This window comes from Hyperolius riggenbachi, chromosome 10 (genome assembly GCF_040937935.1).
Source record: "Hyperolius riggenbachi isolate aHypRig1 chromosome 10, aHypRig1.pri, whole genome shotgun sequence".
Classification (NCBI taxonomy): Eukaryota; Metazoa; Chordata; class Amphibia; order Anura; family Hyperoliidae; genus Hyperolius; species Hyperolius riggenbachi.
This window is the reverse complement of record NC_090655.1, coordinates 246,983,155-247,009,907: the sequence shown is the minus strand read 5'-3', so window position 1 is coordinate 247,009,907 and position 26,753 is coordinate 246,983,155. Positions and strand designations below refer to the sequence as shown.

The following is a 26,753-nucleotide window of genomic DNA, read 5'->3' as shown; positions in this document are numbered from 1 at the left end:
TTTGCCCGCGCTAAGTTAGCTTATCGCGACTTAAAGGGAACCTAAACTGAGAAGGATATGGATTTTTCCTTTTAAAATAATACCAGTTGCCTGAATCGCCTGCTGATCCTGTGTCTCTAATACTTTTAGCCACAGCCCCTGAACAAGCATGCAGATCAGGTGCTCTGACTGAAGTCAGACTGGATTAGCTGCATGCTTGTTTCAGGGTGTGATTCAGCCACTATTGCAGCCACAGAGATCAGCTGGACTGCCAGGCAACTGGTATTGTTTAACAGGAAACATCCATGTCACTCTCAGTTAAGGTTCCCTTTAAGGGTCTTTAGGCGTGCTAAGGGCCTTTTCACAAGCGTGCTAACACTTAGCAGGCTTTTGTGAATCGAGCCCAATGGAAGGTAACCGCTGTGAAAGTGCCATTGTACATCCAGTATGAACCCCAGCCTAAGGGGTCTGAACATTAAAACTGGTTATTGTTTGATATTTCTTGCGGTTCATTTATCAATTTTTCATATTTTATATATAATTTTTTATATACAATTATATATATTATATACATATGTTATATATAATTATTTATCATATATAATAAAAAGTAACAGAGCTGTGACGTGTATTTAATGCAATAATAAACAGCAAGTCTGTGTTATTTGGGCGCAGTTCCTAAATTCTCCTCAAGGTGGCGATACTTATACCAATTGGCAAGCACAAATAGCAAGAAGTGGAACGCAGAAACAAAGTCGTGGAACGCACAGACAGGAAGTTGGGAGAAAAGGGGGAGGAAGTAGAGAGAATACATTGTTGGGACTGGCAGCAAAGAAGGTAATTATTAATTCTATGTTTATATTATAACATTTGCTTTCCCATCCACCTTCCTCCAACTATCACCAGAAGTTGCAGCTATATAAATATGAATACAGGGATTTGTATGGAAATAAAGGGACCTGAGCATTACATTTTGAGAAATTGTCAAACAAAGCTTCTCCATAAGGTGGCCACTAATGATCCAATCTCTTTCATCCAATTTTACCAAACCTATGTAGTATAAGTGTATAGTGAGTGAAGGCACTGAATGGATAATTCAGGCAGTTCCCTTATATTACATAGAAATGGTAAGATTGGATGAAAAAGATTGGATCATTAGTGGCCACCATAAGAGACAATTGTAAACTGTGTATGTTTGGGGTACAGCAAGCATTTACTTACCTATAGGGGGGGGGCTGCTCTGTAGCCCTGCACATTTATGGGGGCTTCCATCTTCCCTTGCTTGGTGCCATAGAACCTCAGGTTGAAAGCGATATAGCGCATCCCCAGTACATGGTGGGGACATGCGATGTATGGCTGGAAGATGTACCCTCCTCAATTAACTACATCATCCAGTGTGCATTGCAGCCATTAGGAATGTGCTATATCATCGCAGGAGTTTTAACCTACGTCGCAGAGCCAGAGAAGATGGAGGTTTCCATACAGATGGTGGTGGGGGGAGGGGTGGGGATGGGGGGTTAATATGGAGCAGCCCACCAAAAGTAAGTGAATGCCAGCTGCAACCAAGAGGTTCTCAAAGTTTATGAACCTCCCTTAGTGGGAAGTTTGTTACTTCAGCCATCAGTGTTTTTTCACCTTATGCATCTGAGCAATTTTCACCTCCCATTCATTCGCCAATAACTTTATCACTACTTATCACAATGAAATGATCTATACCTTGTTTTTTCCGCCACCAATTAGGCTTTGTTTGGGTGGTACATTTTGCTAAGAACTATTTTTTTCTAAATGCATTTTAATGGGAATATCAAGGAAAAAAAATATGAAAAAAATGTATTATTTCTCAGTTTTTGGCCATTATATCTTTAACTACTTAAAGTGGACCCAAATGAAAAATACAAGATTTCAGAAATAAAATCTATTTTCTAAATTATAAAAATAAATAGCATCCTTTTTTCAGCTGCATGATGACAAATATAAAATATTTTACATTTATTGGAGGAACCCCTCCCTTCCTTACATATTGGACAGAATCCCCCATCTGGTGGAGTAGGTGGTGTCCGGCAAAGGAGGAATTGCTAATGGCTGCCACCTGTATAACCCTAGTTATGAGAAGAGAAGGGTGAAAAGCATGCACTGAAATGCTCATAGGCTTGAAGGAGTGTTTATTTATCTTTGTATGTGTCAGAGTGGTGCAACTAAATATTTTTAACAAAATAAATGTTTGGTTTGGGTCCACTTTAAAGATCGCGTCACGCCAATGGGTGTGACCGCGGTGGCAGCCACAGGACTACCTAACGCCAATTGGCATCAAGTCCTGTGGCCGGCTACTGCAGGAGATCGCACACAGGCTTGCGCACACATCTCCTGCTTGGGAGGCAGAGCTCTGCCCCGCCTTCAGTCTCCCAGCGGCGTTCGCCACTCGGAAGACTGTTAGACGTCTTTTTACTGGGTACAGCGCTGCGATCTGAGGCAGCACTGTACTGGGGACAGCTGTGTGACACGGCAGTGATAAGCTTAAGCCTATGAAAGCCAATTGTTGTGATAGGCTGGCCGTGGGGAGGAAGGACAATGTATGGCGCCAATATTTTATTTGGAAATAAAGGTGCATTTTTTCAGTTTTGCGTCCATCACTATTTACAAGCTTATAATTTATAAAATAATAGTAATATACCTTCTCAACATGCATAGTAAAAAAAAAAGTCCAGACCCTTAGGCAACTATTTATGTTTGTTTGTTTGTTTTTTTAATTGTATTTTTTACTATATGCTTACAGGAAGTGAAGAGAGGATGTGTGACTTAGAACGATCACGGCTTCTCATAGAAGCCAGCGATCATTGTAACGGGGACTTAGATAAATGATGGGAATTGTGGTCCCATTCATTGATCTCTGGGCTAACGGGCAGTGGCCCGATGCAGCAGCCTTTTGGACGTAGCAACTCTGTCCAAAAAGCTTAAATGGTTAATAGTATTGCTACACTTAGAAGCACCCAAGTGTACAGTATACTTTAATGCAGTCCACATGTTCACTTGCAACTTCATGTCAGTCCTCACTTTTGTTTAATATAGCAGTAACATGGCATATTCCACAGAGCTGTACTGGGAGTGCTCATCTATGAATTATCAGTCTCTGGCTCCAGAAGAACTTAAGGTACCCATACACTAGGAGACATTCCTCTGCATATTAGATCACTGTGATCAAATCTGCCAAAGATTGTTGCCCCAACATGCTGCCAGATCGTAATTTCAATCTTTTTCTAGCATCGAATCCCCCCATGAGGAGATGGACTAGTCCAAAACCTGACAGATCTGACAGATTTTCACTAAGTGACTGTAACACTGGAAAAATTAAATTTGTACTGCCTTTTACTCCGGTAGAAACTTACTTTTTATATGTATGAATTTTAAAATTGAACATTTTTCGTGATAGTTGTGCTTTACTTGTTAACCAAAAGTAATCAGGAGGTAATTATTGATTGCTCATAAATTTTCTCTCTTCAGATAGGATCATTAAGGAGAATATTGAAATCCTAATAGGACCCAGAGGCATGTCATGTGCACAATGACATGCCCCTGTATCATCCTATCTCCACTACCTATGATCTACCTTGTGATGATTTGTGATGAAGTCTCAACATCTCTGGTTGAACTCCACATCACTGCAATTTGTTTTATTCCTTCCTGAAAAAAACACATCACAAAAAGCATTTTAACCAGCCGGGCGGTATGGACGAGCTCAGCTCGTCCATCACCGCCGGAGGCTGCCGCATAGGCCCTGCTGGGCCGATTTTCATCAAATAAAGAGCAGCACACGCAGCCGGCACTTTGCCAGCCGCATGTGCTGCCTGATCGCCGCCGCTCTGCGCGAGCAGCGGCGAAAGAGGGTCCCCCCAGCCGCCTCAGCCCAGCGTAGCCGGAACAAAAAGTTCCGGCCAGCGCTAAGGGCTGGATCGGAGGCGGCTGACGTCAGGACGTCGGCTGACGTCCATGACGTCACTCCGCTCGTCGCTATGGCGACGATGTAAGCAAAACAAGGAAGGCCGCTCATTGCGGCCTTCCTTGTTTATTCTGGGCGCCGGAGGTGATCGGAAGAACGCCTCCGGAACGCCCTCTAGTGGGCTTTCATGCAGCCAACTTTCAGTTGGCTGCATGAAATAGTTTTTTTTTAATTTAAAAAAAACCCCTCCCGCAGCCGCCCTGGCGATCTTAATAGAACGCCAGGGTGGTTAAAGGACACCTGAAGTGAGAGGGATATGGACGCTGGCATATATATTTCCGTGTAAACAATGCACATTGCCTGGCAGTCCTGATAATCCTCTGCCTCTAATGGCTGGTACACACAATGAGATTTTCTGGCAGATTGATTATTTCCAACATGTCCGATCTCATTTCCAATCAATTTTCCATAGAAGTGAAAGGAAAATAGATCGGGATTCAGATCAGACATGTTGGAAATAATTGATCTGGTGGTAATTCTACCAGAAAATCCCATTGTGTGTACCTAGTATTGTTCTTTGGCCATATACCCTGAACAAGCATGCAACAGATCAGGTGTTTCTGACATGATTGTCAGATCTGACAAGATTAGCTGCATGCTTGTTTCTGGTGTTATTTAGACACTACTGGTGCCAAATAGATCAGGACTGCCAGGCAACGGACATTGTTTAAAAGGAAATCAATATGGCAGCCTCTATAGTGTTTTCACTTCAGTTGTCCTTTAAGTTAAAGTGTTCATTCAGACCCCCTGGAGCTAAACAATCCAGTCTCCCGATTCATCTAATCTCTTTTTGCAGCATCGCCTCCTCTTTTTAACTTCTCAATCTGGTCTAAGGGCTCGATCGCATTACACAATGCATGCACGAATGCGATTTTGTGCTTGCGTTTCCGACGCATGGCATAACAGGCAGCCTATTGGGCCAATCAAAGTCAGAGAATCACATCCTTTACAGTTAGGGGCTCGGGGCAGGACAAGTGGGCGCCCGTTATTGAGAAAATAGCTAGCACTCGCTATGCTGCGCTACCTGCAGCATAGCATGCGCTCCTGTGACTGAGTGTAATTACACGCGCTAAATGCGCCCACTAGCGCGCATAGCATGCAGGCACTTACATTTAAGGCACACTGATGAAATAGCGTGAGAAACAAGAGGTTACTCACGCTATTTTGGTTAGTGAATCCACCCCCTATGTGTGGTGCATCATGACAAACAGCAACACACAAGATGGGAATGAGCTCTAATACCATCCACCTAACCTGCACTGTAGAATGACTTGCATTCTGTCACCCTCTGTTTCTCCATGCAGGAGTGGAAATATTTAAAACTACCTCTACAAGGAGCTCTGCAAGGACACCGTGATGAAGAATCAGCCGCCCCTCACATCACCGGGTAAGAGGAGACTTTGAATCCTTACAGAGAAGAGAGCAGTATGGATGGTCCATTGTGATAATCACAAAGAGACAATTGGGTTGATTCATCATTGAGCGCTGCTTCACCGATGCTCGTTAAAAAACAATTAGCGTCCTCTATGCACGTTACGCTCACTCCTTGCAGCGTAGCATGCCTTGCTTAGTTACGGGCATTGCTTCCTTAGCAATGCACGCTCCTTTAACCACTTGAGGACTGCGGTGTTAACCACCCCTAGTGACCAGGCCATTTTTACTTAATTGGGCCACTGCAGCTTTAAGGCAAAGCTGCAGGGCCGCACAGCACAGCACACAATTGATTCCCCCCTCCTTTTCCCCCCACCAACAGAGCTCTCTGTTGGTGGGGTCTGATCGTCCCCACATTCTTAATTTATTTTTTTAATCTATATTTATTTAAATTGTAGGCGGGGCGGAGCTCCGCCACCCAAGCAGGACATCTCCTGCTAGCCCCATAGAGGACCGTTCACGCCAATGGGCATGGAGCAGTCCTGGGGCTGCCGCACTGCTCACACCAATTGGCGTGGAGCAGTCGGAAACTAGTTAAATACCGGCCGCTGCTGCGAAGTATTGTGACACTTAACTAGCGCGGCCGCTACGTTAATTAACATAGTTGCTGAATAGTAACTATGTTATTTAACATAGTAGCGGCCACGCTAGTGAAGTATCATGGTCACGATATTTCACAGCAGCGATGGGTATTTAGAGAAGCGTGCGTTCCTAAGGAAGCAACGCGCATAACTAAGTAAGGCAAGCTATGTTGCAAGAAGCGAGCATAGTGTGCATAGCAGCCGCTAATTGTTTTTTAACAAAGGATGAATCAACCTCAATGCATTCAGTCAGTGTGTGTGTTTCCTACAGATGGTTCCAGTAACAGAAACCCACCAGAGAGATGTACAGGTCCTCTTTATTCCCGGGATTGTACAAAGCAGGAGGATTGTACACAGGTAAAGCATGTAGGAGCACATGTAGGAGCACATATATACATAAAGTACATATGAATTGGAAGAGATTAGTAATGTAATTTCACATAACCAGTGCTCACTTGTTTAGGTTGAAGATGATCTGGTCGTCATGAAAGTTGAGGTTAAAGAGGAAGAAGAGGACTCCCATGCATGGGGCGATCAGCACTCCATGGAGGAGGGGAAAACGATGAGGACAGTCGAGGAGGAGGAAGAAGAGAAAGCTGTGATAGATGCTCAACAGTCAAGGGAAGATGAAATAGTGTTGGTGAAAATTAAAGAGGAGGAAGGCGACTTAAATATCAGCACAGGTTAGTAGCCGCCGCTAAGTTCACAAATATTTTACACCAATCGAGAGTCATGAAAAGATTCATCATCATCGTCTTTCAACACCAATTAATGTTCCTTAGTCTGAGATACTGTACACCATATGAAAGGCCCATCTCCATTCCTCAGTATAACATCATAGTACCAACAAATGAGGAGGAGATACTGTACACCATATGAAAGGCCCATCTCCATTCCTCAGTATAACATCACAGTACCAACAAAGGAGGTGGATATACTGTACACCATATGAATAGCCCATCTCCATTCCTCAGTATAACATCATAGTACCAACAAATGAGGAGGAGATACTGTACACCATATGAAAGGCCCATCTCCATTCCTCAGTATAACATCACAGTACCAACAAAGGAGGTGGAGATACTGTACACCATATGAAAGGCCCATCTCCATTCCTCAGTATAACATCATAGTACCAACAAATGAGGAGGAGATGCTGTACACCATATAAAAGGCCCATCTCCATTCCTCAGTATAACATCACAGTACCAACAAAGGAGGTGGAGATACTGTACACCATATGAAAGGCCCATCTCCATTCCTCAATATAACATCATAGTACCAACAAATGAGGAGGAGATACTGTACACCATATGAAAGGCCCATCTCCATTCCTCAGTATAACATCACAGTACCAACAAAGGAGGTGGAGATACTGTACACCATATGAAAGGCCCATCTCCATTCCTCAGTATAACATCATAGTACCAACAAATGAGGAGGAGATACTGTACACCATATGAAAGGCCCATCTCCATTCCTCAGTATAACATCACAGTACCAACAAAGGAGGTGGAGATACTGTACACCATATGAAAGGCCCATCTCCATTCCTCAATATAACATCATAGTACCAACAAATGAGGAGGAGATACTGTACACCATATGAAAGGCCCATCTCCATTCCTCAGTATAACATCACAGTACCAACAAAGGAGGTGGAGATACTGTACACCATATGAAAGGCCCATCTCCATTCCTCAATATAACATCATAGTACCAACAAATGAGGAGGAGATACTGTACACCATATGAAAGGCCCATCTCCATTCCTCAGTATAACATCACAGTACCAACAAAGGAGGTGGAGATACTGTACACCATATGAAAGGCCCATCTCCATTCCTCAATATAACATCATAGTACCAACAAATGAGGAGGAGATACTGTACACCATATGAAAGGCCCATCTCCATTCCTCAGTATAACATCACAGTACCAACAAAGGAGGTGGAGATACTGTACACCATATGAAAGGCCCATCTCCATTCCTCAATATAACATCATAGTACCAACAAATGAGGAGGAGATACTGTACACCATATGAAAGGCCCATCTCCATTCCTCAGTATAACATCACAGTACCAACAAAGGAGGTGGAGATACTGTACACCATATGAAAGGCCCATCTCCATTCCTCAGTATAACATCACAGTACCAACAAAGGAGGTGGAGATACTGTACACTATATGAAAGGCCCATCTCCATTCCTCAATATAACATCATAGTACCAACAAATGAGGAGGAGATACTGTACACCATATGAAAGGCCCATCTCCATTCCTCAGTATAACATCACAGTACCAACAAAGGAGGTGGAGATACTGTACACCATATGAAAGGCCCATCTCCATTCCTCAGTATAATATCACAGTACCAACAAAGGAGGTGGAGATACTGTACACCATATGAAAGGCCCATCTCCATTCCTCAATATAACATCATAGTACCAACAAATGAGGAGGAGATACTGTACACCATATGAAAGGCCCATCTCCATTCCTCAGTATAACATCATAGTCCCAACAAATGAGGAGGAGATACTGTACACCATATGAAAGGCCCATCTCCATTCCTCAGTATAACATCATAGTCCTAACAAATGAGGAGGAGACACCATATGAAAGGCCCATCTCCATTCCTCAGTATAACATCATAGTACCAACAAATGAGGAGGAGATACTGTACACTATATGAAAAGTTTATCCCCATTCCTCAGTATAACATCATAGTACCAACACATGAGGAAGAGATACTGTACACCATATGAAAGGTCCATCCCCATTCCTCAGTATAACATCATAGCACCAACAAATGAGGAGGGGATACTGTACACCATATGAAAGGCCCATCTCCATTCCTCAGTATAACATCATAGCACCAACAAATTAGGAGGAGATACGGTACACCATATGAAAGGTCCATCTCCATTCCTCAGTATAACATCATAGTACCAACAAAAGAGGAGGAGATACTGTACTATACCATTCACCATATTAAAGGCCCATTTAAATTCATTTTTAGGGCTCTGTGACTGTATGATTAGCAGACAGACTAACATACATTTCTCCAAACCTCACAACGTGATAATTAAGTGTGCTTCAAATATTTGTTTACCTAACAGATGGACGTTATGTCCAGAATATTGCAGAGGGGTGTAATGGTGCCATACCACATTCTTCAAGGGTCAAGCTTACTGCACAAAATTTATGTCATAGAGTTCATCACCAATTCAGGAAATCCTCAAGTAAATCACCTATTAATCGAAAATCTCTTAAGGCAAATATATCGAACGTTCCTGCGGATCCTGAGAAATCTTTACCTGGTAAATCTTGCTCTGCTATACAGGGAGGCGATAAGATATTCCCATGTTCAGAATGTGACAAATGCTTTAAGAAGAACTCGGTTCTTGTTTTGCACCAGAGAGTGCACACAGGGGAGCGGCCATTTTCATGTTCAGAGTGTGGGAAATGTTTTGCACAGAAGCGACACCTTCTTACACACCTGAAAGGACACACGGGGGAACGTCCTTTTTCCTGTTCAGAGTGTGGAAAATGTTTCAGTGAAAGAATAAATCTCCTAAGACACCAGAGAATTCACACGGGTGAGCGTCCCTTTTCATGTTCAGAGTGCGAGAAGCGTTTCATCAGGAAAGCAGACCTTCTCAAACATCAAAAAGGCCACACGGGTGAGCGTCCATTTTCATGTCCTGAGTGTGGGAAATGTTTCATTCGCAAGGGCCACCTCCTCACGCATGAAAGAAGGCACAAAGGTGAGCGGCCTTTCTCCTGTTCAGAGTGTGGAAAACGCTTCACCGAGAAGGGACACCTTCTCAAACACCAGAGGATTCACACTGGTGAGCGTCCTTTTATGTGTTCAAAGTGCGGAAAAAGTTTCACAGAGAAAGGAACCCTTCTCAAACATATGAGTATACACACGGACGAGCGGCCATTTTCATGTACAGAGTGTGGCAAAGGCTTTAAACAGAGAGGAACTCTAATTCGACACAGGAAGACGCATTCCCACTGATTGCAGTGGCATATTATTTGTGGTGTTTTAGAGGGTAAATCACCCTAAAATTATATAATAATGTGGAGAGGAGGAGATTCTGAAAGTTATGGGCGTAGTGTGGTTTGAGTGGAATGTCGATGGACGTGGTTTGGTGGGTATAGTGCAGTGGAAGGAGTGTGGTGTGTGGAATGTGGTGGGCGGAGTGTGAGGAGTTTGCTTAGAGCAGGGGTGTCAAACTCAAATTCAAAGTGGGCCGAAATTGTACACTGGGACCTAGTCACATTCCAACTTTAATGTCTATTGGCCACCTTCCTCCCTTATAAAGTTCTCTGGTGTCTAGTGGTTCTCCCTTCCCTATGCAGTTCACTGGTGTCTAGTGACCCCACCCTCCCCTATACCGTTCCCTAGTGTTTAGTGCTTTCCCCCTACCTACCCATATGGCTTCCCTGTTGTTCTAGGGCTTCACCTCCAATATAGCTTCCCTGGTGGTCTAGAGTGGGACATACATAATGCAAAGTGGGGAAACCACTTGAGGGCCAAATTTAATGGCTCTGAGGGCCAAATTTGTCCCGCGGGATGGAGTTTGACATGTGTGGCTTAGAGGAATTCAGAGGGTGGAGTGTAGTGGGCAGAGTGTGGTGGGTGGAGTGTAGTGAGCATGGTGAGGTGGGCAGTGTCTAGTGGGCGGAGTGTAGTAAACAGGGTGAAGTGGGGTGGGTGTAGTGTAGTGGATAGAATGTAGTGAGCGGAGTGTAGTGAGCAGAGTGTGGTGGGTGGAGTGTAGTAAGCAGAGTGTGGTTGGCAGAGTGTGGTGGGTGTGGGGGATAGAATGTGGTGGGTGTGGTTGGCAGAGTGTGGTGGGCGGAGTGTAGTGAGCAGAGTGTGGTGGGTGGAGTGTAGTAAGCAGAGTGTGGTTGGCAGAGTGTGGTGGGTGTAGTGGATAGAATGTGGTGGGTGTGGTTGGCAGAGTGTGGTGGGCAGAGTGTGGTGGGTGGAGTGTAGTAAGCAGAGTGTGGTTGGCAGAGTGTGGTGGGCAGAGTGTAGTGAGCAGAGTGTGGTGGGTGGAGTGTAGTAAGCAGAGTGTGGTTGGCAGAGTGTGGTGGGTGTAGTGGATAGAATGTGGTGGGTGTGGTTGGCAGAGTGTGGTGGGCAGAGTGTAGTGAGCAGAGTGTGGTGGGTGGAGTGTAGTAAGCAGAGTGTGGTTGGCAGAGTGTGGTGGGTGTAGTGGATAGAATGTGGAGGGTATGGTTGGCAGAGTGTGGTGGGCGGAGTGTAGTGAGCAGAGTGTGGTTGGCAGAGTGTGGTGGGTGGAGTATGGTTGGCAGATTCACCCAATGGCTTTTATTGTCTCCCTCATTTGGCTACACTAAAACTATGAGAAATTCTACTTTCATTATACAATTGCCATACATATAGATTGATGCTGTTATTAATAAAACATATTTTTGTATTTTAAGTTTCAATCAGGTGAGAATTTCCAAGACTTGCACTAAACTCATACTGTGATTATTTGTAGTTATGGCCAAAATTACTCTGAGGTAAAAAATACTTGTAAACTAACACTGTGCTGCATGAGTAATAATCTGCACAAAGCAGGAGCCCTAGATGTTTATTTTTTAACTTAGGCACTAATTCCATAACTGGCAGGAATCTTTGACATACCTGTCTGACAATTTCTAATAGGACCGCTGTAGAGTGTCTGTATTTTAAATGAACATAAAATCAAGACAGGAAGATAAAGTTGAATCAGGGACCATCAATTATATGCTCTTTAACTTTATTGACAGATAAATGACAATATATACGACGTTTCGGAGGACGAACCTCCTTTCTCAAGTTCAGTCAGCAGATGCTGACTGAACTTGAGAAAGGAGGTTCGTCCTCCGAAACGTCGTATATATTGTCATTTATCTGTCAATAAAGTTAAAGAGCATATAATTGATGGTGCTGGATTCAACTTTATCTTCATACGTTTGGAACTGTTGGCTGTTAGTCCCATATCCAGGCACATCACACATTATTTGCTGGTGAGCGGCTAATTTTTACTTTGGACATAAAATCAAGACAGGTACGCTGAATTAACATGTGCTGCTTGAACTGAAGGAGCTGCATTTTTTTGACAGAAGAGCTTTTCTTTAAAGTGATATCAAACTCTCAAAATCATTATAAAAAAATAAAACGCTGTATTGTGTTAAAGGAATACTGTTGGGGGGTCGGGGGAAAATGAGCTGAACTTACCCGGGGCTTCTAATGGTCCCCCGCAGACATCCTGTGTTGGCGCAACCGCTCACTGATGCTCCGGCCCCGCCTCCAGTTCACTTCTGGAATTTCTGACTTTAAAGTCAGAAAACCACTGCGCTTGCGTTGCCTTGTCCTCGATCCCGCTGATGTCTAGAGATGTCGCGAACCTCCGTTCGCGAACTTCCGCGAAAGGTTCGGTTTGCGAAAAGTTTGCGAACCGCAATAGACTTCAATGGGGAGGCGAACTTTGAAAACTTGAAAAAATTCTACCAGCTAGAAAAATGATATAAAACATGTTTCAAGAGCTCTAATACCTGGAGGCACACCTGATTGAGTGAAATACACTGCTGAAGGACCTGCCCACCCTCCCTCCTCCAAGCTAGGTCCTTTATACCATTTGACTCAGTTGTCTGCCTACACTAATTAGTTATGGACAGCTGCTACACACTCTGCTAGGGAGATTTTAATTGGCCACCTCCCTCCTACCGGAGGGAGGAGGGTCTCATCTGCCAGGGAATTCCAGTATTTCAAAAACCAGCTTATATACCATGATAGGGATTTGAACCCAGGCCTCAGTGTATGGTAGGCAACTAACATATCCATTGTACCACCAACACTACTAGCTGAAAGTAGCTGAAAGTAGCTGAAAGTAGCTGAAAGTAGCTGAAAGTAGCTGAAAGTAGCTGAAAGTAGCTGAAAGTAGCTGAAAGTAGCTGAAAGTAGCCTAGCATGTACCATTTATGCTTAATGCAAGAGAAAAATTAGACAAGACAAATACCATTTATATCACACTTTTCTCCTGGCAGACTCAAAGCACCAGAGCTGCAGCCACTAGGGCACACTCTATAGGCAGTAGCACAGATATGTAGCAAGACATGGCCTTGTATTTTGTGTTAAACAGTTGTCACGAGAAAAATTAGACAAGATAGCAGTGTTAGGAAGACTTGCCTAAGGTCTCCTACTGAATAGGTGCTGGCTTACTGAACAGACAGAGACAAGATTCAAACTCTGGTCTCCTGTGTCAGAGGCAGAGTCATTCACCATTACATCATGCAGCCACTGCTTACCGACATGTAGCAAGACATGGCCTTGTATTTTGTGTTCAACAGTTGTCACGAGAAAAATTAGACAAGATAGCAGTGTTAGGAAGACTTGCCTAAGGTCTCCTACTGAATAGTTGCTGGCTTACTGAACAGACAGAGACGAGATTCAAACTCTGGTCTCCTGTGTCAGAGGCAGAGCCATTCACCATTACACTATGCAGCCACTGCTTACCAACATGTAGCAAGACATGGCCTTGTATTTTGTGTTCAACAGTTGTCACGAGAAAAATTAGACAAGATAGCAGTGTTAGGAAGACTTGCCTAAGGTCTCCTACTGAATAGGTGCTGGCTTACTGAACAGACAGAGACGAGATTCAAACTCTGGTCTCCTGTGTCAGAGCCATTCACTATTACACCATGCAGCCACTGCTTACCGACATGTAGCAAGACATGGCCTTGTATTTTGTGTTCAACAGTTGTCCAAACAGAGAACCCCAGATAGCCAGGTAGATTCATCTCTCTCTCTCTAGTAGGGATGGTCACCGCTTTCCGCGGAATTGTATTTTGAGCATAAATGAATTGAGCATAAATGGTACTTGCTAGGCTGGCTTCAGCATGTAGTGTTGGAGAGAGAGAGAGAGAGAGAGAGAGAGAGAGAGAGAGAGAGAGAGAGAGAGAGAGAGAGAGAGAGAGAGAGAGAGAGAGAGAGAGAGAGAGAGAGAGAGAGAGAGAGAGAGAGAGAGAGAGAGAGAGAGAGAGAGAGAGAGAGAGAGATGAGAGAGAGAGAGAGAGAGAGAGAGAGAGAGAGAGAGAGAGAGAGAGAGAGAGAGAGAGAGAGAGAGAGAGAGAGAGAGAGAGAGAGAGAGGAATCTGCCTGGCTATCTGGGGTTCTCTTTGGACAACTGTTGAGTTCGAATCTCGTCTCTGTCTGTTCAGTAAGCCAGCACCTATTCAGTAGGAGACCTTAGGCAAGTCTTCCTAACACTGCTATCTTGTCTAATTTTTCTCGTGACAACTGTTGAACCCAAAATACAAGGCCATGTCTTGCTACATGTCGGTAAGCAGTGGCTGCATGGTGTAATGGTGAATGGCTCTGCCTCTGACACAGGAGACCAGAGTTCGAATCTCGTCTCTGTCTGTTCACTAAGCCAGCACCTATTCCGTAGGAGACCTTAGGCAAGTCTTTCTAACACTGCTATCTTGTCTAATTTTTCTTGTGACAACTGTTTAACACAAAATACAAGGCCATGTCTTGCTACATATCTGTGCTACTGCCTATAGAGTGTGCACTAGTGGCTGCAGCTCTGGTGCTTTGAGTCTGCCAGGAGAAAAGTGTGATATAAATGGTATTTGTCTTGTCTAATTTTTCTCTTGCATTAAGCATAAATGGTACATGCTAGGCTACTTTCAGCTACTTTCAGCTACTTTCAGCTACTTTCAGCTAGTAGTGTTGGTGGTACAATGGATATGTTAGTTGCCTACCATACACTGAGGCCTGGGTTCAAGTCCTATCATGGTATATAAGCTGGTTTTTGAAATACTGGAATTTCCTGGCAGATGAGACCCTCCTCCCTCCAGTAGAAGGTGGGAGGGGGGATGGGATGGGCCTCCAGCATTGAGAGCAGTGTGAAAGGCAATAATGTGTCAGCTGGCTGTAATATAAAGAGTCAAAGTTTTGCTCAATAGAGCATTATGGGGCAAATCGAACTTCCGCAAAAGTTCGCGTTTGGTAGGCGAACGCGAACCCCCGAAGTTCGCCGGCGAACAGTTCGCGACATCTCTACTTATGTCATCAAGAGCGCACAGCGCAGGCCCAGTATGGTCTCTGTCTGCGCAGTACACTCCTGGTGACATCAGCGGGAAAGAGGATATGGCAACGCAGGCGCAGTGGTTTTCTGACTTTAAAGTGTGAAATTCCAGAAGTGACCCGGAGGCAGGGCCGGAGCATTGGGGAGTGGCTGCGCCAACACAGGATGTCTGCGGTGGACCATTAGAAGCCCCAGGTAAGTTCAGCTCATTTTCCCCCGACCCCCCTACAGTATTCCTTTAAAGTGATATCCATAAGACCCTGCCTTACAATCATTTTTTGTCCAAGTGTAAAAAACATTTTACGCTGTACATTTAATACTGGTTACTTTTTGCCTTTGCCAAAGAGGCCCGAATGACCGGTCGTTTTGAAAAATCAGACGTGTGTATGTACCTTAGTGAAATCTTTCCTGGAATTAGCAGGAATGGCCCTGCTTTGTAGTATGAAAACATCACTAACAGCTTCTTCCTCCTGCAGTGACTCTGATTATATCTTATCTGTAGGGATGCTCAAATCCGAATTCGGGTGAAACCCAGATAGTTGCTATCCGGATTTCACCCAGATACCTGTGCGGGCTGGGCAGGGGGTCAAGCTTACCTGTCAAGGAGTCTTCGGTCCGTTCCTCGGCGCCTCCCACAATGCGGTCCACACGCGTCACATGATTACAAACACTTCCTCCTTCAACCCGGAAGGAGGAGGTGTTTGTACTCACGTGACCGATGCGTGGAACGCATCGTGGGAGGCGCCGAGGGACAGACCGAAGAAGACGTCAGAAATGGAAGCTTGACCCCCCCCCCCGCCAAGCCTGCACAGGTATTTGTGGGAAATCCGGATAGCAACTTCGAATTCGGATTTGTGCATCCCTGCTTATCAGCAGCACAATTAAGATCATATCCACTTTGGCAAAGGCAAAAAATAACCAGTGTAAAATGTACAATGTACAAATGGATCAAAAGTGTCTATTGGACAGAGGAGGCAGAGGAGCAACATGACAGCATGGCAATTTGCATGCTTTAAAAGGAAGTAAATATGTCATACTTCATAGCCCTCTCACTTCAGGTGTCCTTTGAAAAAAAAAAAGCTATGGAGGACACAAGAAGAACTCACTGCTGCTTGTCTCCTGTGCATCCTCCACATACGCACAATTACTGTTTTCCCCATATATCAGGACCTTGGGTGGCTGTTCGGGATCAGGCTCTGTATAAAGGCATTGCTAGGCTAGAGGCAAGAGGGGTGTTTTGTTGCTATACATAAGAGTGGAGGGTTGATGCTGTGGCATATGATAGTGGTGAAGTGGTGAGAGGAGAATGGGATCGGATGAGGCAACGTTTGCCAATGTTAGAATTCATATACAGTACTTGGATCCATCAGAGCATCCATTTAAAGGCATGCAGCTCCACAGGAAGTAGCTGGGGAACTGAAAGAGGAAGTGAAAGGATTGAATTTTATCCCAGTCTGTAGATGATACCCCCATTCCCATGCAAAATCTTTACTTTTCCTCAAATAGACTATCAGGGAAGTCCGTGTGGCCAATATTGTAGTGAAACCCCTCCCACACTGTGATGTCATGACCAAGGCCCTGTCAGTTTGCTGTGTGCAAACCTTGTTGCATTGTGGGAAATAATGTCTGTTTCCAACTGCCAAGAAAGCAGCATCTCCCTCTGTGCATACAACTCTCAGTAACAAACATCCCATATAGATCACCTGGAAGAACTAAAGTTGTCACCACCAGTGATGCATTTCAGGATGTTAATCAGGGAGAGGAAAGATTTTACAATGGGCAGACACTGACTAAATAAAATCAAGACAGGAAGATAAAGTTGAATCAGGGACCATCAATTATATGCTCTTTAACTTTATTGACAGATAAATGACAATATATACGACGTTTCGGAGGACGAACCTCCTTTCTCAAGTTCAGTCAGCAGATGCTGACTGAACTTGAGAAAGGAGGTTCGTCCTCCGAAACGTCGTATATATTGTCATTTATCTGTCAATAAAGTTAAAGAGCATATAATTGATGGTGCTGGATTCAACTTTATCTTCATACGTTTGGAACTGTTGGCTGTTAGTCCCATATCCAGGCACATCACACATTATTTGCTGGTGAGCGGCTAATTTTTACTTTGGACATAAAATCAAGACAGGTACGCTGAATTAACATGTGCTGCTTGAACTGAAGGAGCTGCATTTTTTTTGACAGAAGAGCTTTTCTTTAAAGTGATATCAAAGTGATAGACTAAATAATGTTTAATTGAATATTGTACAAAAAAAAAAAAAAAAAAAAAAGGCAATTTTATTCACTACATAAGTTGTTAGTTGTTCACTCTCCTTGGGCTTGATTTACTAAGACAAATAGCATGCCTTATCAGAGATAACACGCCTTATAAGAGTAGCATTGCAAACTTATGCCTGCTAATTGGCAATGAGGAGAGCTCCACTCGTCCTGCCCTGAGCCCCTGCGGGTTCGTAGCGCTCACTATGCTACTCTGATAAGGCGTGTTAACTTTGATAAGGCATGTTATTTGTCTTAGTGAATCAAGCCCCTTGTTACTCTGAACTGTGTGCTCTTTTTTGCCTTAATATTTTACTCTGTTGCCACTTGTATGAAAAGAAAAATAATAATAAAAGATCAGATCTGTGTTCTCCTTATGGGCCTGATGTCTATCTTTACTCTGCTGCCCCCTCCATTCTCCCATGGTCCTGATAGGTGGTCTCATGCTCCGCCCTGAAAATAAACCCCACCCCTTTGTTAATTTCACAACTGCCTTTAAAAACACATACAGGTCTGTTGGTAAAGAGTGGCATTACAGTTGTTTTACACGGTTACAGATAGTAAGCTTTTTTTGCCCATTAAAGTGACACTGAGGCAAAAAAAAAACAAAAACCTTATGATATAATGAATTGTATGTGTAGTATGGATAATTAATAGAACATAACTGGGCATAGTTACCTGGCTTCTGTGCTGGCTGGTCTGGCTTTCTGGTGGGCGGGCTGGCCAGCTGTCAAGTTAATTGGGAGTCCCCCCATTGCATTCCCTGACCTTCTAGTGGACCCCCTCCCATGCTCCCATGGGCCTTCCATTGAGGCACCACAACCCTCAGCATGCCCCCATAGAATAACCACAGCTCCCTCGATACCCCCCCCCCCCCCCGATAAAGGTACCACAGCACCCAGCAGGGCACCACAGCACCCAACATACACCCATAGAGGCACCACAGCACCCAGCATACCCCCCCATTGATGCATCACAGCTCCCAGTATGCCTGCCATTGAGATACCACAGCTAACTCTGCCTGGGGGACATCTGGGGCACCACAGAATAGATCCGTGGCACGTGCCACTGATCTTTGGGGCTAACAACGCCCCTGAATATATTGTTGTCTTGTATATAAAAAACATATCATGACCTATTTATAGCATAATATATTGCTGTCTGTAAAACATCTGTTAAAACTGCGGCATCTGTGAAGACATGCTGTGCAAACGACCCATACCACCATAGCCTGAAGGGGGCTGTAAAGGCAAAGAACCAAATAGTTACACGGGCTTGTGACTGCGCGATTGCAGCCATAGTGACATGCTAGTTCTCCCATGGACCCCACAATTCCCTCCAGTTTTCTTTTTAACCTCCAGAGTTTCAGCAATGTGCTGCTTCTTAAAGGCAAGGGGCTTAATGCGCCTGCGGCCCGCCGTTTCGGGAGCGTTCTGTGCCTGCATAGTACTATGGACGGCAAGGGAGCGATCAGGCTGAAGGGGGCTGGAGGAAGCCCCAGGAATGTTTGAATCTTTCATTTCGATTCATCTCAGGTACACTTTAATGTAACTCTGCCTTAGTGGGGGGTTTGTTTTACACATTTTCTTGTTAAGGTGCTCCGTTCTTAATTGCCGGCAGAGACATCTCTGACATCTGAGAGAGATATTGGAGTCGCATCTACTGGCTACTGCCAAACCAGGGAAAACTTTTATCACAGCCGTACTGTATTATTTTTTTTTTTTTACATGTAAAATGAAGAGTACAGTGTATTGATTGCTGGCTGTACAGGTTGTTTATTTGTATTAATTTTTTCCTGCATTATTCTTGTGTATGAAAAAAAATAATAATAATGAAAGATCAGAACCATGAACGTGGCTTAGTGAGCCATAGTGCGCAGTATGCACACCTTACATAGCAGTGCTCGCTGCCATGTAAGGAGTGTGCCTTAGTTACGCACATTGCTTCCTTAGTTATGCGCAATGCGCAAAGCAATACGTGTAACTTTAACTGCGGGTGGCCCTGCTTCTGTGAAGTATCGCTACCATGAATACTGTATTCATTTACATTGCTATGTAAATTAATACAGGTGCGGCCGCAAGTGAAGTACCAAGGTAGCAATACTTCACAGAAGCAGGGCCACACGCAGATAATGTTATGCGCATTGCTTTGCACATTGCTAAGGAAGCAATGCGCGTAACTAAGGAAGGCACGCTCCTTACATGGCAGCGCACTGCTATGTAAGGGGTGCATAGGGCGCACTATGGCTCATTATGCCGCACTGCTTTAGCAGCGCTGCTTGATGAATGAAGCCCAATGTGCTGACAAAGGGTCCAAAGCCACCTTTGCGCTCACAGTAAAGAGATTCACTAATTGCAGCAGTAGAACGAAAAGCACCAGGCACCAGAGATGAATGCTTCAGATTTAATCCAGTAGGTACATCAGACAGATAAGGCAGTGGGTAGTGACAAAAAGGCCTAACAGCCATTTCAAAGGCTTTTGTCTACTTTCTCAGAGCCCATCTCCTCATGGGGGTTCTCAGAGTTTTCTTTATTTTCAAAAACACTTAGTTAATGGCAGTTGCTTTGTCCAACTGCCAATGAAGTGTATAGTTAGCAGGGAGGCTGGCCAGCATCTTTGTATAAATTATTTTCCGGCAGTGTCTTTATAAAGAATAAATGTCATGCTGAGAAACCCCCATAAAGAGGTGGACTAGCCTAAAACCGGTTCTGTCAGATTTTCTTCTACCGGAACCTTCTGTAACTGACAGCAACATAGTAAAAGAGTAATTTATGGCTCATTTTACTTTTTAAGAAACCTGTTTCTTATTTGTATGTGTTAACATGTATTTTACATTTTTTTCGTGATCGTGGTCCTTTAAGGAAACGTCCTCAGTGTCGCCCCAATACATAACTCCGCCGTTTCCACCATGACTGATTTTTATAATGTTGTAGAAGCATCTGTAAGAGACAGGAGACACGCCCTTTAAAGGACAATTGACCTGAGAGTGATATGGAGGCTGCCATGTTTCTTTGCGTTGTAAACACTGCTGATTATCTGGCTGTCCTGCTGATGCTCGGTTTCTAATACTTTTAGTCATAAACCCTGAACAAATATGCAGATTGGATGTTTGACTTAGGTACTACTGGATTTGCTGCTTGCTTGTTTCAGGTGGATGATTCAGACACTATTGATGCATGAAAGATCAGCAGGACAGCCAGGCAACTGGTATTGTTTAAAATAACTATGGAAATAAAAATTGCTTCAGAAATAACAAAAAGCGAACGCAACGCAATGGGAACGAGGCCAGAGGGCTGGTGCACACCAAGAGCACTTCTGAGCGCTTTTAAAAATGCCAGTGCTTTGAAAAGCGCTTGGCTAATGTATGTGAATGGGAATGGATCACACCAGAGAGATGTGATTGTGGCCCTGAAACATTTCTGCTGATTTCTGAGGCAATTCAGCCTCAATGTTAAAGGGGAACTGAAGAGAGAGGTATATGGAGGCTGTCATGTTCATTTCCTTTTAATCAATACCAGTTGCCTGGCAGCCCTGCTGGTCTATTTCTCTGCAGTAGTATCTGATTAAAACCAGAAACAAGCATGCAGCTAGTCTTGTCAGATCAGACTTATAAGTCTGAACCACTGAAACACCTGATCTGCTGCATGCTTGTTCAGGGGCTATGGCTAATAGTATTAGAGGCAGAGGATCAGCAGGGCTGCCAGGCAACTGGTATTGTCTAAAAGAAAATAAACATGACAGCCTCCATATACCTCTCTCTTCAGTTCCCCTTTAAGTATTGGAAAATGGAAAATTGTTCTGAAAAGCGCTATATCAGAGAGATTTTCCAAGCGTTCTTTTTACAGAAGCTGTTCAGTTACAGCTTCACTGTAACAAAAAATAAAAAACGCTACACCAAAACGCTCCTAAAATAACTAGGCATGATTCGAAAATTGCTAGGCACATGCCTGAAATCGCCTAGAAAAATCACTTCAAAAAGTGCTGAGAGTTTGTGATTACGATAGCACTTTTTGATGTGCATTGGCCCTAAGGGCTGGTGCACACTACAAGAGCTTTTAAACACTAGAGATTTCAAAAGCTCTTGCTAATTCAATGTTTTAGGGGATTTATACAAAATCACATTGCTCCAGTGAGAACATACACATAGAATAATATTAGCAGGAGCTTTTTAAAATCACAAAGTGCTCAGAAAAGCTCTTGTGGTGTGTCAGAACCAGATAATCAAGGTAACAGAGGAGGTACTAGGGTTAAGAAAGGTTTACATACCCATAGGTAACAAGCATATTCGAAAACTAGGGTGCTAGGTCTAGTAAATCGGGTCAGAGTATCCTAGTATCACAATACAATATAAATAGACCAGCACACCAAAATGCTATTTGCAACAAATTTGTATTTTAACACACAACATATATACAGCAGTAGTAGATCCAGTAATGCAGAGTTAAAGTGAACCTAAGATGGTACACTGGCCCTTATTTATACTTACCTGGGGCTTCCTCCAGCCCAATGAGGACTGTGGCCTCCCTCTCCGTCCTCTTTGGCTCCTCCGTTCTGGCGCTATAACTCCCGGCAATATAGTCAGTTGCTGCCAGTTCCGGACTTCTGCATTTGTGCGGATCCGGCCGTGCATGCCCCCGCCGCGCTCCCATCCCCGGAAGCATTCTGTGCCTGGGCACTACTGCGCAGGAGCAGAGCGCTCCCGGCCACAGGCAAGTGACAAGGGGCGCAGGTGCTGCCGAGCCACACAAGCGCCAAAGAGCGCTGCTTGCTGGATTGCTGCGCAAGAACGGAGGGCTGAAGAGGATAGCAAGGGAAGCCGTGGTCCTCATGGGGCTGGAGGAAGCCCCAGGTAAGTAATAAGTATATAAATAAAGGCCAGTGTACCATCTCAGGTTCACGTTAAACAACATTGATGTTCTGGTATACAAATGATTAAGTAGTAATCATCATGCAATAGCATACATAGGCTGTTCAGCAAATGATGTATATGAAAGGCAACACACGCACCATCAAATAGGTCAGGCGGGATGTGCCAAAGCTATCCGGTCACCACACTGATGTAAAATGTAGAAAAGTGAAGCCAGGACCATCCATCAGTATCATGCTCTTTTATTCATAGTATATGCAGTCACAAGAAACGAAGTTGGCGCAGCCCCTTTCTCAAGTTGGTGACAGCTTAAATATATTGCAACAGTGTACATAACATATTCCCCACCCTAATTCAAATCAACCAATCCTGAAGCGTAAGAGAAATAACGGCCAATCAGGTGTATCAGGGCACAGAGACGGACCTGTTATGTCAAGGGGAGCCAATAGCACATTGGGACGCCTACCTGTGTAAACACTCCAGCCAGGGGCAAGTCAGCAAAGGTACAAACAGCGAAGCAGGTGATTTCGGCGCTCAGCACTGAGAGCTGAAACTAGGCGCCCCATAGCAGCAATGTAATGCTGCGCAGGGCATGTAAGAGTAATTTGGGGTTCCGGCAGTTGCAGAACCCCGAATTACATCTCCCTCTGACGGGGGAATAGTATTTAACGCTGCCGGGGAGTTTTGCAGCAGCAGGGAGAGACGTAATTTGGCTCACCCTGCGCCCAACTCACCGGCGACACATACGTACGCGCAAACAGAATTATCCATATACTGCAAAATGCATGGAGTAAGATGCAGGAGCAGCGAAATACAGTGAAAGATCACAGGAGGGTGACTACATGTACAGAATAGATGGAGGAAAGGAGAGGTGACTAGGAGGGGCAGGAGGACAGATGAGGGATAGGAGGGTAGATGGAGGGCAGGACAGGTGACTCACTTGGGCAGGAGGAAAGATGAAGGATAGGAGTGTAGATGGAAGGCAGGAGAGGTGACTCAGTGGGGCAGGAGGATAGGAGTGTAGATGGAAGGCAGGACAGGTGACTCAGTGGGGAAGGTGGATGGGAGGGTAGATGGAGGGCAGGATAGGTGACTCAGTGGGGCAGGAGGATAGGAGGGTAGATGGAGGGCAGGATAGGTGACTCAGTGGGGCAGGAGGATAGGAGGGTAGATGGAGGGAAGAACAGGTGACTCAGTGGGACAGAAGGATAGATGAGGGATAGGAGGGTAGATGGAGGGCAAGACAGGTGACTCAGTGAGGCAGGCGGATAGGCGAGGCATAGGAGGGTAGAAGGAGGGCAGGACAGGTGACTCAGTGGGGCAGGAGGATAGGAGGGTAGATGGAGGGCAGGACAGGTGACTCAGTGGAGCAGGAGGATAGCAGGGTAGATGGAGGGAAAGACGGGTGACTCAGTGAGGCAGGAGGATAGATGAGGGATAGGAGGGTAGATGGAAGGCAGGACAGGTGACTCAGTGGACCAGGAGGATAAGAGGGTAGATGGAGGGCAGGAGAGGTGACTCAGTGGAGCAGGAGGATAGGAGGGTAGATGGAGGGCAGGACAGGTGACTCAGTGGGGCAGGAGGATAGAAGAGGGATAGGAGGGTAGATGGAGGGCATGGACAGGTGACTCAGTGAGGCAGGAGGATAGGAGGGTAGATGGAAGGCAGGAGAGGTGACTCAGTGGAGCAGGAGGATAGGAGGGTAGATGGAGGGCAGGACAGGTGACTCAGTGGGGCAGTAGGATAGGAGGGTAGATGGAGGGCAGGACAGGTGACTCAGTGGACAAGGAGGATAGGAGGGTAGATGGAGGGAAAGACAGGTGACTCAGTGAGGAAGGAGGATAGATGAGGGATAGGACGGTAGATGGAGGGCAGGACAGGTGACTCAGTGAGGTAGGAGGATAGATGGAGGGCAGGACAGGTGACTCAGTGGAGCAGGAGGATTGGAGGGTAGATGGAGGGAAAGACAGGTGACTCAGTGAAGCAGGAGGATAGGAGGGTAGATGGAGGGAAAGACAGGTGACTCAGTGAGGCAGGAGGATAGATGAGGTATAGGAGGGTAGATGGTGAGCAGGACAGGTGACTCAGTGGGGCAGGAGGATAGATGAGGGATAGGAGGGTAGGTGGAGGGCAGGACAGGTGACACAGTGGGGCAGGAGGATAGGAGGGTAGGTGGAAGGGAGAGGAGGTGACTCAGTGGAGCAGGAGGATAGGAGGGTAGATGGAGGGCAGGACAGGTGACTCAGTGAGGTAGGAGGGTAGATGGAGGGCAGGAAAGGTGACTCAGTGGAGCAGGAGGATTGGAGGGTAGATGGAGGGAAGAACAGGTGACTCAGTGTGACAGGAGAATAGATGAGGGATAGGAGGGTAGATGGAGGGCAAGACGGGTGACTCAGTGAGGCAGGCAAATAGGCGAGGCATAGGAGGGTAGAAGGAGGGCAGGACAGGTGACTCAGTGGGGCAGGAGGATAGGAGGGTAGAAGGAGGGCCGGACAGGTGACTCAGTGGAGCAGGAGGATAGGAGGGTAGATGGAGAAAAAGAAGGGAGACTCAGTGAGGCAGGAGGATAGATGAGGGATAGGAGGGTAGATAGAGGGCAGGACAGGTGACTCAGTGGACCAGGAGGATAAGAGGGTAGATGGAGGGCAGGAGAGGTGACTCAGTGGAGCAGGAGGATAGGAGGGTAGATGGAGGGCAGGACAGGTGACTCAGTGGGGCAGGAGGATAGATGAGGGATAGGAGGGTAGATGGAGGGCATGGACAGGTGACTCAGTGGGGCAGGAGGATAGGAGGGTAGATGGAGGGCAGGACAGGTGACTCAGTGGAGCAGGAGGATAGGAGGGTAGATGGAAGGCAGGAGAGGTGACTCAGTGGAGCAGGAGGATAGATGGCCGGCAGGACAGGTGACTCAGTGGGGCAGGAGGATAGGAGGGTAGATGGAGGGCAGGACAGGTGACTCAGTGGACGAGGAGGATAGGAGGGTAGATGGAGGGAAAGACAGGTGACTCAGTGAGGCAGGAGGATAGATGAGGGATAGGATGGTAGATGGAGGGCAGGACAGGTGACTCAGTGAGGTAGGAGGATAGATGGAGGGCAGGACAGGTGACTCAGTGGAGCAGGAGGATTGGAGGGTAGATGGAGGGAAAGACAGGTGACTCAGTGAGGCAGGAGGATAGGAGGGTAGATGGAGGGAAAGACAGGTGACTCAGTGGGGAAGGAGGATAGATGAAGGATAGGAGGGTAGATGGAGGGCAGACTCAGTGGAGCAGGAGGTGACTCAGTGGAGCAGGAGGATAGGAGGGTAGATGGAGGGCAGGACAGGTGACTCAGTGAGGTAGGGGGGTAGATGGAGGGCAGGACAGGTGACTCAATGGAGCAGGAGGATTGGAGGGTAGATGGAGGGAAAGACAGGTGACTCAGTGAAGCAGGAGGATAGGAGGGTAGATGGAGGGAAAGACAGGTGACTCAGTGAGGCAGGAGGATAGATGAGGGATAGGAGGGTAGATGGAGAGCAGGGCAGGTGACTCAGTGGGGCAGGAGGATAGATGAGGGATAGGAGGGTAGATGGAGGGCCGGACAGGTGACTCAGTGGGGCAGAAGGATAGGAGGGTACATGGAAGGCAGAAGAGGTGACTCAGTGGAGCAGAAGGATAGGAGGGTAGATGGAGGGCAGGACAGGTGTCTCAGTGAGGTAGGAGGATAGATGGAGGGCAGGACAGGTGACTCAGTGGAGCAGGAGGATTGGAGGGTAGATGGAGGGAAAGACAGGTGACTCAGTGAGGCAGGAGGGTAGATGGAGGGAAAGACAGGTGACTCAGTGAGGCAGGAGGATAGATGAGGTATAGGAGGCTAGATGGAGAGAAGGACAGGTGACTAAGTGGGGGAGGAGGATAGATGAGGGATAGGAGGGTAGATGGAGGGCAGGACAGGTGACTCAGTGGGGCAGGAGGATAGGAGGGTAGATAGAAGGGAGAAGAGGTGACTCAGTGAAGCAGGAGGATAGGAGGGTAGATGGAGGGCAGGACAGGTGACTCAGTGAGGTAGGAGGGTAGATGGAGGGCAGGACAGGTGACTCAGTGGGGCAGGAGGATTGGAGGGTAGATGGAGGGAAAGACAGGTGACTCAGTGAAGCAGGAGGATGGGAGGGTAGATGGAGGGAAAGACAGGTGACTCAGTGAGGCAGGAGGATAGATGAGGGATAGGAGGGTAGATGGAGAGCAGGACAGGTGACTCAGTGGGGCAGGAGGATCGATGAGGGATAGGAGGGTAGATGGAGGGCAGGACAGGTGACTCAGTGGGGCAGGAGGATAGGAGGGTAGATGGAAGACAGAAGAGGTGACTCAGTGGAGCGGGAGGATAGGAGGGTAGATGGAGGGCAGGACAGGTGACTCAGTGGAGCAGGAGGATAGGAGGGTAGATGGAGGGCAGGACAGGTGACTCAGTGGGGCAGGAGGATAGGAGGGTAGATGGAGGGAAAGACAGGTGACTCAGTGAGGCAGGAGGATAGATGAGGGATAGGAGGGT

General features: G+C 45.9%; 1 protein-coding gene across 1 annotated transcript in view; it reads left to right on the top strand.

Moving 5' to 3' along the window:
- The window catches only part of LOC137537044 (zinc finger protein 585A-like), a 126,516-nt gene extending 115,883 nt beyond the window's left edge, over positions 1-10,633 (top strand). Inside the window, exon 16 of the mRNA XM_068259193.1 lies at positions 9,409-10,633. Within this exon, the coding sequence (XP_068115294.1) occupies positions 9,409-10,014 (606 nt within the window). The 3' untranslated portion in view covers positions 10,015-10,633. The remainder of the gene's footprint in view (positions 1-9,408) is intronic.
- The last annotated feature ends 16,120 nt before the right edge of the window (positions 10,634-26,753 follow it).